Source organism: Bos javanicus, chromosome 15, assembly GCF_032452875.1.
Source record: "Bos javanicus breed banteng chromosome 15, ARS-OSU_banteng_1.0, whole genome shotgun sequence".
Lineage (NCBI taxonomy): Eukaryota > Metazoa > Chordata > Mammalia > Artiodactyla > Bovidae > Bos > Bos javanicus.
The window spans coordinates 79247041-79259499 of record NC_083882.1 but is presented as its reverse complement, the minus strand read 5'-3'; the positions used below and the strand labels follow the sequence as shown (position 1 = coordinate 79259499).

Here is a 12459-nt window from a genome sequence, read left to right as displayed (position 1 = left end):
TCTCTTTGACAAACACACAAATATACACCTCCAGGCAAGGATAACATATATGGAATAATTAAGTATAATTATAAATAAATAAATAAAAACTAAGGCACAGTCTTCCTCTTGCAGCTCTAGATAGATACATTTGTATACCAACCTCAGAATAAAGGGAAGCATTCCCAGTAAAGATGCAGAATTCAAAACAAACTGCTATATAAGAGATGGCAATGTGCAAAAGAGAAACTGGAAATCCACAAGAGAAATTTCCTTTAAATGCTTGTCTTAGGGAAAAAAAAAGAATGAAGCAATTAAGAAATTTTCCCTAGAAATTTCCCTAGGAATCTCTGAGGAAGAGTCAGCTCTTGGTTTTCCTACTTTTAGTAACAGATTTGGATAATTTTACTTTCTCCCAAATTCAAGTTATTTTGAAAGTGTCCTGGGATCAAATAACATACTTTGTTTGGATTTGTATCACACTCAGCTCTGCGATGATGTCGGTCATCCTGCATAAGCCAAGCCCATGCTCTGGGCTTCTCAGTCTGTGCCACTTGAATTTTCCAGTGAAAGATGAAGTGAATATTACTCCTTATAACCAAAATTATGGCATATAATATAATGCATGAAAAATGTATCTTCAAAATGCATTTTTCAAAGCATGAAGAATGTATCCTTTCCAACTCCCTCATTTTATAAACAAGGAGATCTAGAAACTTAATCACAGCCACAACAAAGCATTTATTACAGTTAGCCCATGACAGACATTATGGTATTTTAATTCTTATAACTACCTCCTGAGGTAATCATTATTATTATCCATTTCAGACCAAAAAATTAGTCTTAGAGAAGTTCAGTGACTTGGTCAAGGTCACACTTTCAGTGAATCAGGGACAATCCTGATTCCAGAGTTGTACTGTTAATCATCCCATTCTATTGCCCAATAAATATTAGTAACTCTTCATAGGGCAAAGCAAAACTCAAGTCCTGACCTCAAAGAGTGTCATTGCCTCTGTATTACTGATGTATTTTCAGTGTTCTACAACAATGTTATGAACTTGGGAAATATAAATGTGTTCTTTGTACAGCCTAAAAATTATGGATAGTTTTAATGATGCATGCATTTGAGTTGCCTAGGGATTCATGCCCCCCTCTCAAACTTGTTTCCTTTCCTGGCCAGATCAGGATACTGCACTCACACTGCCTCCCCTTCAGTTGCTTTAACAGTAGCCTATTCCAGCTTATGATCTGTGGAGGACATTGCTGCTTGTCCTCCAAACCCATTCTTCTTCCATTGCAATAAATTTTGATGAGAGGGCCTTGCTCATGGCCCTGCCCCAGGACCTATAACAACACTGGCCACATGGTACATGCACAAGAAATATTTTTTCAGTAAAATAAGTGGGAAATTATCATGTTTTCAATAGGTGAACTATACAGGTAAGAAAGGCACATATCTGAGTAATACCTAGATACATCTCAGAATAAGATTGAAAAGCTTCATGCTTACAATGAAGCCATATTTTGGAATTGAAGAGTGCTCACTAAGCTTTTGTGAATCAGTGCTGTATGTGGATCTTCAGAGAAAAAGTGCTGTCTTGAGAGAATCCTTGTGCTCCCCAGGGCTAGGAGTCTACTCCCCATAGAAATCTGGGGACTAGCATCTTAAACAGTAACCTACCTCTGAGCGCAGAATTTTTTTTCAATTGCAAATTAACTGTTTATGCCCTCAAATATTTTATTTAGTTTGATTTTTTAAGCCAGTCTCCATAAGACATGAAATAGCCTCATGGGATTCCTCTGTGTCTTAAGGTACAAACGTGGTTCTCAGTGTGTGGATGAGGACCAGTCCTTTAACACAGAGAAATCTAGGCAGGGCAACTGCCACAGAGCAAGTCACTGAGTCTTATGATTCTACATCCAGGTCACAAAGAAGATGACTTAAGGTGTAGCTATGTGATTCTTGCAAAAACAGCCTTATCTGTTTCTTTGAGGTTCCCTATATAAAATTAATAATCTCCTCCCCTGAATTTTCTTAGCATTTAGTTCTTGTTGCTTATAGAGTTCTTATTACATTGTATCACAGGTGTCTGTTTCAAAACTATGGACAATCTGAGACATGACACAGTGTTTACTCCTTCTTGCATCCTTTTTACTTATTTAATACAAAGTGTTTTCCTAGGTCATGGGGAGGGTATCATGTGGAGAATATATAAGGTGTATATTTCTATCCTGTTCATTCACATGGGGACACATACCCAGAGGCACACAGAGTATGTAATAGATATCCTACATATCCATCTCCACAAATCCCACCCCACATTTCCCCACTCAACTAGCACACACTCCAAAATGCACACATTCATCCTAGGCAGCTGTGGAACTCAGATTTTGGTTGTGATTCAATTTTTCAGGGGGTTACATCTGTAAGAATTCTTATATATTTTGGATGATGGAATAGGCTTCCATTAGAGTATTACATGGGATTCTACCAGGAAACTTGGAGCCTATTTAGCCTAAGAATACTTTAAATAAAGTCTTATCTTTGTATTTTCAAATAAAATGGCTAATAGAGTTTCAGGAACCTGTGAGAGAAGAGCTGGAGATTATAACTTCAGTGCCCAAGTACTCAGGACTCCTGAATTTCTTCTCAGTTATTATGGAGAAAGTGACTCATGTCAACACATTTGTACCAGGTTATCACAATGCAATATGCATTCTCTCAAGAAAAATGTAAATTTGAAAAGAATAAAATGTGATATGTGTGTATGTGTTTCTGTGTGTTTGTCTGTATTAGAGAAGGAGAGAACAAGGAAGAGAGAGCCAGAGAGAGATAAATACAACTTACATCAGAGAGCTTAAGTATAATGAGTTTGATACATGTAGAAATGAATGTAACCATAAGATCTATTTTACAAAGCTATCCCAAATATTCAGAAAGTGGCAAAATTGCTGTAAGTTCTGCTAAAGTATCCAGACTCATGGAAGTTATGAGCCAGAAAGATCTCGAGATCAGATGCTACAGTCTACAAATACATTGGATGAACACACAAAAATAAGTGGCTCAAAGTGTAAGTTTCTCAGTCATGTCCAACTCTTTGCAACCCCATGGACTATACAGTACATGGAATTCTCCAGGCCATAGTACTGGAGTGGATAGCCTTTCCCTTTGCCAGGGGATCTTCAAAACCCAGGGATTGAACCCAGTTCTCCCGCATTGCAGGCTGATTCTTTACCAGCTGAGCCACAAGGAAAGCCCAAAAATACTGGAGTGGGTAGCCTATCCCTACTCCAGTGGATCGTCCTGACCCATGAATTGAACCAGGGTCTCCTGCCTTGAAGGCAGATTCTTTAGCAACTGAGCTATCAGGGAGGTGGCTCAAGGTCACCCACAAATTAACTTGAAATTTGCAAAATCAGTAACAATATTTAACATTGACTTTACATCATCATTTTTCATGTAACACTAAACCAACTCTCCAAAAAAAAGTAGGGAACATGGTACATTTTTGAAAGGAAAAAAAAAAAAAAAGAGGTAACAAAGGTAGTCCAAATCCATTTACTAATATAGAATTAAAGGCTTTAAAATATATTTTAAAATGTATTAATAATAAGCAATATGTGAACCGTGAAATTTCTGATGTTCAAGCTGGTTTTAGAAAAGGCAGAGGAACCAGAGATCAAATTGTCAACAACCGCTGGGTCATGGAAAAAGCAAGAGAGTTCCAGAAAAACATCTATTTCTGCTTTATTGACTATGCCAAAGCCTTTGACTGTGTGGATCACAATAAACTGTGGAAAATTCTGAAAGAGATGGGAATACCAGACGACCTGACCTGCCTCTTGAGAAATTTGTATGCAGGTCAGGAAGCAACAGTTAGAACTGGACATGGAACAACAGACTGGTTCCAAATAGGAAAAGGAGTACGTCAAGGCTGTATATTGTCACCCTGCTTATTTAACTTATATGCAGAATACATCATGAGAAACGCTGTGCTGGAAGAAGCACAAGCTGGAACCAAGATTGCCTGGAGAAATATCAATAACCTCAGATACGCAGATGACACGACCCTTATGGCAGAAAGTGAAGAGGAACTAAAAAGCCTCTTGATGAAAGTGAAAGTGGAGAGTGAAAAAGTTGGCTTAAAGCTCAACATTCAGAAAATGAAGATCATGGCATCTGGTCCCATCACATCATGGGAAACAGATGGGAAAACAGTGTCAGACTTTATTTTTCTGGGCTCCAAAATCACTGCAGATGGTGACTGCAGCCATGAAATTAAAAGATGCTTACTCCTTCGAAGAAAAGTTATGAGCAACCTAGATAGCATATTGAAAAGCAGAGACATTACTTTGCCAACAAATGTCCATCTAGTCAAGGCTATGGTTTTTCCAGTGGTCATGTATGGATGCGAGAGTTGGACTGTGAAGAAAGCTGAGTGCCAAAGAATTGATCCTTTTGAACTGTGGTGTTGGAGAAGACTCTTGAGAGTCCCTAGGACTGCAAGGAGATCCAACCAGTCCATTCTGAAGGAGATCAGCCCTGGGATTTCTTTGGACGGAATCATGCTAAAGCTGAAACTCAGTACTTTGGCCACCTCATATGAAGAGTTGACTCATTGGAAAAGACTCTGATGCTGGGAGGTATAGAGGGCAGGAGGAGAAGGGGGTGCCAGAGGATGAGATGGCTGGATGGCATCACTGACTCGATGGACGTGAGTCTGGGTGAACTCTGGGAGTTGGTGATGGGCAGGGAGGCCTGGTGCTGTGATGCATGGGGTCGCAAAGATTCGGACATCACTGAGCAAATGAACTGAAATGAATAATCAGCAACAAATTTGATATATTGAGAGCTTTGCAACAAATGATAAACACAGGGTCTTCTTACTGCTAAAAGAAATTACGTTTAACTCACTTGGAAAGTAACATTAACTGTGTAACATCTTAACGTGTTTAAGGGGTTTAAGTTTTCCAACTCTAGTCACAGAAATATTAATATGATTTAATCAAAATTAGCAACTTTAATATGCAAAGATCTGTAAAATACCACTCATGATGACCTAAATGTATGTGGAAATGAGTTCATACGCATTTTTGCTTTTCCAGAGGTAAATAAAAATATCCACTTATACAAACAAGGTTTGTTTGCATAGTACATCAGTGTAATTTTAAACTGATATCTTTGCAGCTAATTTTGTGATTACTTAAATATATAAATTAAATGCACAAGTGACATTTCAGTAGGTTTAAATTATTTATTTATATTAGAGGACATAGAAACTTTAGAGAAAACCAAATTTTAAAGTTGTTGCCTCATACTTGTATTGACAAAATTTATCTCTTGAATTATGAGACAAACTAAATTATGTTAATATTATATGTATGTACACATGGACACACACACACACACACACACGTATATATATCTCATGTCATTGTTAATAGCAAGTAGACCACAACAAAATTTTTATTTCTTTCAATGCAAATATTATTTTAAAATATTTTAATATTTTGAATAATTATTTGGTCAAAAATAGGCAAAATATTCCATAGGAATATCGATTTAACTTTTTAAGTGGAATTTGGAGAACTGTGCTTTCAGCATGAGAAATTCACTAATTCCACTCACTTTTCAGTGAGAATGAAGACGCTAGCTGGGGTCCATGAGATGTGTGCAGCCTGGTCCCTGTTGGCCTTAGAGTTAGAATATGGATGTTCTGGGAATCAGTAAAGAGAAACACTTACTCTACTCTGTGTTGTGAACACCAAAAAAACTGAAAAAAGATGAAATACAATATGGTTCCTGTTTTCAAAGCAGAAGGCTCTGAATAGATCCACGTCTCACACTGAAAGTAGCATTAAATATCACACAAGCTCAAAACCATTAGCAAAGCCACAATTTTTATACACTCAGCCTAGAAAACTAAACAAAATGTTATTTTTCTGCACCCAAATTAACCTCTAAATAGGTGAATTGATAAGCCTTTCCTAAACTCACCCACTGCATTTTAGAATTAAAAAAATAAAATAAAATCATCTCATTCTAGCTGAGAGTGTGAACCACTTCAATGACTAGACCTGTGAACTTAGGGTCAAATAACATATTGTATTAATTTATTTACTAAATTTAAGTCATTTGATTACTTATATAAACATGAATGGGTCAATCTACTTCTTTCTCTGAATTTTAGTCTTCCTCTTGATTTTCTTTCTATGCACAATATCTTCAGCTATGTACTGAGCAATGATCTGTTGACACATATGAAAGAATGCTGCTGCTGCTGCTAAGTCACTTCAGTCATGTCTGACAAATGTAATACAACTTTATTTTGACTTGTTAAAATTCTTCCAATCACTATGTTCATGGCTTCTTTCACATCTTTGTTCCTCAGACTGTAGATCATGGGGTTCAACATGGGGATCACCGTGGTGTAAAACACAGCCACCACCTTCCCCTGCTCCACAGACTCCTCTGTGGGACGTCTGAGATACATGAAAATAAGGGTTCCATAGAACATGACGACAGCTGTCAAATGGGACCCACAGGTGGAAAAGGCCTTGTGCCTCCCTTCCGCCGAGTTCATCCGTAGAATGGCAATGAGAATGAACAGGTAAGATATGATAACTACAGTTAGAGAATATATGAAGTTAATGCTGGCGAGTATGATCATCATATATTCTTTTACAAAGGTTCCAGCACAAGCCATTTTGATGAGAGGTGGGTCCGCACAGTAGAAGTGGTTGATCTCAATCTTCCCACAGAAGTACAAGCCATAGGTCCATAATGTTGATACCAGACTAATCAGAAAACCATACACATAAGGGAAAGAAATCAGTCGGATACAGACAACCCTTGACATTTTGCTGCCGTAGAGCAAAGGGTTCCCAATGGCCATGTATCTGTCAAAGGCCATCACAGGAAGAATAAAAACTTCTACAGGAACAAGAGCAATAAAAAAGAAACACTGTACCAAACAGCCAGCGTAAGAAATCGTTTTTGTCTCTGATAACAGGTTTTCCAGCATTTTAGGAGTGACATTGGAGGAAAACCACACATCAACAAATGACAAATGACTCAAAAAAAAGTACATGGGGCTGCTGAGTTGTGGACTGACCTTAATTAACAGGATCATGCCGATATTACCCACCATGGTGATCGTGTAGACCAGCAGGAAAATGACGAACAAAAGAACTTGCCGTTCCCGATGACTGGTTAGTCCCAAAAGAATAAACTCTGTCACATCCGTGAAGTTGAGCATTTTCTCTTCTCTAAGTCAATATTCTATACAACTTCTGTGATAACTTTTAGTAAATAAATTTAAAACCAAATGTTGATTATTATCAATTTATATTTTATTCATGCTCCCTTTTATTTATTTTTTAATTAAATAACTATGGCTTCATTTTGACAGTCTTTTCCAGCAATTTTTTTCTGAGCACCTGCTGTTTAACAAGCTGCCTGAAGGTATCTACATTGACAAATAAAGTCCACTGACCCACTTACATAAGAGTTGTACAAAATGTGATTGAAACATGCTATTCCTAAAAATTGTAATTGTCCAAATGTCCAAGTGTGTATGTGTGTGTGTATTCAGTTGTATCTGACTCTTTAGAACTCCAGGGACTATAGCCCACCAGACTCTTCTATCTATGGGATTTTCCAGGCAAGAGTACTGGAGTGGGGTGCCATTGCCTTCTCTGATTTCCCCCTTAGCCTATATAAATGATTGCACTATAGACTACTAGTGGAAAGAAATATAAATAAAATAGAATGCTCAGCTAAAGTGTTTTTGAAGTACAGAAGATAACGATAGACATTCTAACAAGAGTAGGAGATGGAGAAAAGAAAAGAAAAGACAGACAACCTAGCCATCAGTGAATTGACTGTCAAAAAAAAAGGAGGAAATTTGGGGAAAGAACTGAGAGTAGTGGCTAGTTACTTTAATTCAATCTTCTTTTAACTGTCTGCCCAGGAGCAACACTGCTGGATCAAGATCTAGATTATAGTACTGACTTAGTCTTTAAGGGCTTCCCTTGTGGCTCAGCTGGTAAAGAATCTGCAATGTGGGAGACCTGGGTTCAATCCCTGTGTTGGGAAGATCTCCTGGAGAAGGGAAAGTCCACCCACTCCAGTATTCTGGCCTGGAGAACTTCATGGACTAGGTAAATCCATAAGGTTGCAAAGAGTCGGACATGACTGAGCGACTGAACTGAAGTGAACTGAGTTCTCTCAGCACTCCATGACTCACCTTTGGAGGAATTCAATTATGAGTCAATGTGACATTCTTTGTTTATTGATATGGCAGGGAAATTTATTTCTTAACATCAGGTTATAATTCAGTCTGTCTCCATTTAATCTTGGCACTCCATGTTTTTAATCCATATCTAACGAAGAACAGAATGGCATTGGGTAGGTATCAGGTTAAATGGGTTAATGTTTATAAAGCACCGAGGTCAAGATATCTTTTATGTAAAGCTCTGACCTAAGATCTTTAAAATATTAGCTCATTTAACTCCCAAACCAATCATGTAGTATTCTGTCTCTCACAGAATGGAAAACAATATAGCTCTCAAACTTTGTACAAAAGGAAAGAAATATGGGCAGTATAGTTTACCATTAAAAACATAGGCTATACAATCAGCTTGTTGAGTACACATTCTGGATTTAGCAATTTTGATTCAAGCACACTGGACAATGTTTCTTAATATTTCCGAGCTTCATTTTCTTCTACTTCAAAATGTATTTTATCAATGGGTAGGATTATTTTGAGGATTACACAAGGTAAAATATGCAATATTCAAAGTATTGGGCCTACTGCAAAGTTAGCCCTTATGGAATGTTAGCTATCAGTCAAGAGGTGAAGGTTGCTATATTCAATATATTTTTATTCTTTATCATCCATCTTCATGACCGAAAGAATTATATAAGTAACAGTACATAAAATAGTAGATCTCCACCCTTTTAGGTAATTTGCATTTTCTGTTTTGATCTATAAATTCCATTTATAAATCAGAAGTGTAATTCTAGTAATTCACATGATTGCATAAATAAGTAAGTAGGGTTTTTATGGTTATAAATAAATAAAGTTACTTACCTATTGGGGAAAAGCTGTCTTTACAAAGAATATCAGTGGTTCTTCTACTTAGATGCAGGCAAAATTCATATTATTTGTAGGTTGATACCATTTCTCTAAGAGCTTGCACGAATCGGTGGAGATGAAGTAATTTCTTTGGTACATAACCTTTTCACTAAATGAGTTATCTGGAGAAATAGCAACTGCTGCATGCAGGCTTAACATGGGACATGATAGGGACACAGTAAAGGTACAAGTTAAGTGACTAAATTCTTAATCCCACTAGCAACTGCTGGTAAAAAGTATATGGAAGACTCCTGTAAGTTAAAGATCACTTAAGAAAACAGGTTTTCTTTTCTTAAAAAAATTTAATTTATTTTAATTGGAGGCTAATTACTTTACAATATTGTAGTGGGTTTTGCCATATGTTGACATGAATCAGCCATGGGTACATGTGTCCCCCCATCCTGAACCCCCCCTCCCACCTCCCTCCCCATCCCATCCCTCCGGCTCATCCAAGTGCAGCAGCCCTGAGCACCCTGTCTCATGCATCAAACCTGTACTGGTGATCTGTTTCACATATGATAATATATATGTTTCAATGCTATTCTCTCAAATTACCCCACCCTCGCCTTCTCCCACAGAGTCCAAAAGTCTGTTCTTTACATCTTTGTCTCTTTTGCTGTCTTGCATATAGGGTCATTGTTACCAACTTTCTAAATTCCATATATATACCTTAATATGCTGTATTGGTGTTTTTCCTTCTGACTTACTTCACTCTGTATAATGGGCTATAGTTTCATCCACCTCATTAGAACTGATTCAAATGCATTCTTTTTAATAACTGAGTAATATGCCATTGTGTATATGTACCACAGCTTGCTTATCCATTCATCTGCCTATGGACATCTAGGTTGCTTCCATGTCCTGGCTATTGTAAACAGTGTTGCAATGAACACTGGAGTACATGTGTCTCTTTTAAATTCTGGTTCCCTCGATGTGTATGCCCAGCAGTGGGATTCCTGGGTCATAAAGCAGTTCTATTTCCAGTTTTTTAAGGACCCGCTACACAGTTCTCCACAGTGGTTGTACTAGTTTGCATTCCCACCAACAGTGTAAGAGGGTTTCCTTTTCTCCACATACTTTCCAGCATTTATTGTTTGTAAACTTTTTGATAGCAGCCATTCTGACCAGTGTAAGATGGTAATTCATTGTGGTTTTAATTTGCTTTTCTCTGATAATGAGTGATGTTGAGCATCTTTTCATGTGTTTGTTAGCCATCTGTATGTCTCCTTTGGAGAAATGTCTGTTTAGTTCTTTGGCCCATTTTTTTTTTTTTTTAATTGGGTCCTTTATTTTTCTGAAATTGAGTTGCAGGAACTGCTTATATATTTTTGAGATTAATTCTTTGTCAGTTGCTTCATTTGCTATTATTTTCTACATTCTGATAGCCAAAGCAATCTTGAGAAAGAAGAATGGAACTGGAGGAATCAACCTACCTGGCCTCAAACTATACTACAAAGCTACAGTCATCAAGTATGGTGCTGGCACAAAGACAGACATATAGATCAATGGAACAAAATAGAAAGCCCAAAGATAAATCCACAACCTATGGACACCTTATCTTTGACAAAGGAGGCAAGAATATATAGTAGAGAAAAGATTATCCATTTAACAAGTGGTGCCAGGAAAACTGGTCAACCACTTGCAAAAGAATGAAAGTAGAACACTTTCTAACAGCATACTCAAAAATAAACTCAAAATGGATTAATGATCTAAATGTAACACCAGAAATTATAGAACTCTTAGAGGAAAACATAGGCAAAATATTCTCTGACATAAATCACAGCAGGATCCTCTATGACCCACCTCCCAAAGTAATAGAAATAAAAGCAAAAATAAACAAACGGGACCTAATTAAACTTGAAAACAGGTTTTCTTAATCATAAAACCAAGAAGATTTGCTTAGCAACAAATTGTTCAGCATAGACATGAGATATGCCCCCCAATAATCAAACAATGATGCCATGAGACCACATCCTACCCAGGGAGCTCAGTCAGTTAATGACGCCTAGGACATGCTCTCTGCACACACACACTAAAAAATAACCATTCATGGAAAAGTTGCATTTCAAAGTGAAGTGCCCTCATTGTACTGAGACCTAAAATACATTTTCCTTAGTGCCATGACTGTCTCAGCTTGACCAAATAGGGACAAGAAAATATCCTGCCCAAATTGGAAGAGGAACTGATGATGGAAACATAATAGCTACTTAAGAATGAGCAAGAAAGTGGCCTTTTCCCCATCCCCACTTTTCTTTGCATTATGAACTGTTGCCCACTAAGTTCTCAGGACACAGAACCATACCATCTGCCTGCTTTTAAGCCACATACATGTCTTATTCTAATAAATCATTTCTTATCTATCATTCTGCCTCTAATTTAATTCATTCTGTGCTGAGGCACATAGGACTGGAGCTCCTCAGAGCCCCTTGAAATACCATCAAAAAGTCTCACACCACTGCCTAGTGTTTTTCTTCCTTATGTTCAGTCTCAGTGTTTTTCTTCAGTTATAGGAAAGTCAACACCACGACATTGATGGCCATACATGAATGGTCATACCATCTGTTCTCTGTATATTAGCTGAATTTCCTTCACACCATTCACATAACTTTGTGTCACAGTCTATTGCCACCTCACTTTGTGTTATGGGATGAATCATGTCTCTTTAAAATGCATATATCGAAGTCTTGATCCCCAGTACCTCAGCATATGAGTGAATTTGGAGATAGTCTTCAAAGAGGAAATTAAAGTGGTGTGAATTCATACAAGTGGGTCCCTACTCAAGATGAGAGGAGATCCGGTCATGGAAATGTTCAGAGGAAAAACTGAATACAGACCCAGGGAAATGACAGCCATCTACAGGCCAGACAGAAGCTTCAGAGAAAAATATCCCTACTGATACTTTGATCTTGAATTTTCAGCCTCCAGACTGAAATAAAATCAATCTCTCTTGTCTCAGCATCTATTCTGTCATACTTTGTTATGGAAGCACTAGCAAATTAATATACTCTGTGTTCTATAGAGAAACAGAATGTTTTGATATTGGGATGAAACTTTCCTTCTTGGAATACTAGCTTTGTTTTTATCATTTTTAAGTAACTTTCATAACAAAGTTTAATACACACATAGAAAATGCACACAAGACATAGCTGGACAGGTTAGTGGATTTTTTTTTACAAAATAAATATACCTGTAAGATCAAACATCTGAATGAAAGAGAAGATTAACACTACATGAGACACACTCCTCACCTCTTTTCTCACTCACTATCCTTCAAGTTAACTGTATTCTTACTTTAATGCCATAGTTAATGTGTCTATTTCTGAATTTCACATAACTGGAA

General features: G+C 37.3%; 1 protein-coding gene across 1 annotated transcript; it reads right to left on the bottom strand.

Annotated features, from left to right (window-relative positions):
- Nucleotides 1-2912: 2912 nt before the first annotated feature.
- LOC133261076 (olfactory receptor 5M3-like) lies at nt 2913-7238 on the bottom strand. The gene is made up of 2 exons (XM_061439649.1): nt 6300-7238; nt 2913-3005 (listed from the first exon to the last, which is right to left on the bottom strand). The coding sequence occupies exons 1-2, from the start codon at nt 7236-7238 to the stop codon at nt 2913-2915; spliced, it is 1032 nt and encodes a 343-aa protein (XP_061295633.1).
- Nucleotides 7239-12459: the final 5221 nt, after the last annotated feature.

Excerpts from the sequence above, each read along its gene's own strand:
- LOC133261076 (XM_061439649.1), bottom strand. The coding sequence starts at position 7,238 with ATGCTCAACTTCACGGATGTGACAGAGTTTATTCTTTTGGGACTAACC. Across the intron at positions 3,006-6,299 it reads TAACAAGTCAAAATAAAGTT|ACTGTAGCATCTGATCTCGA; the intron begins GTATTACATTTG and ends ATGTATTTGTAG.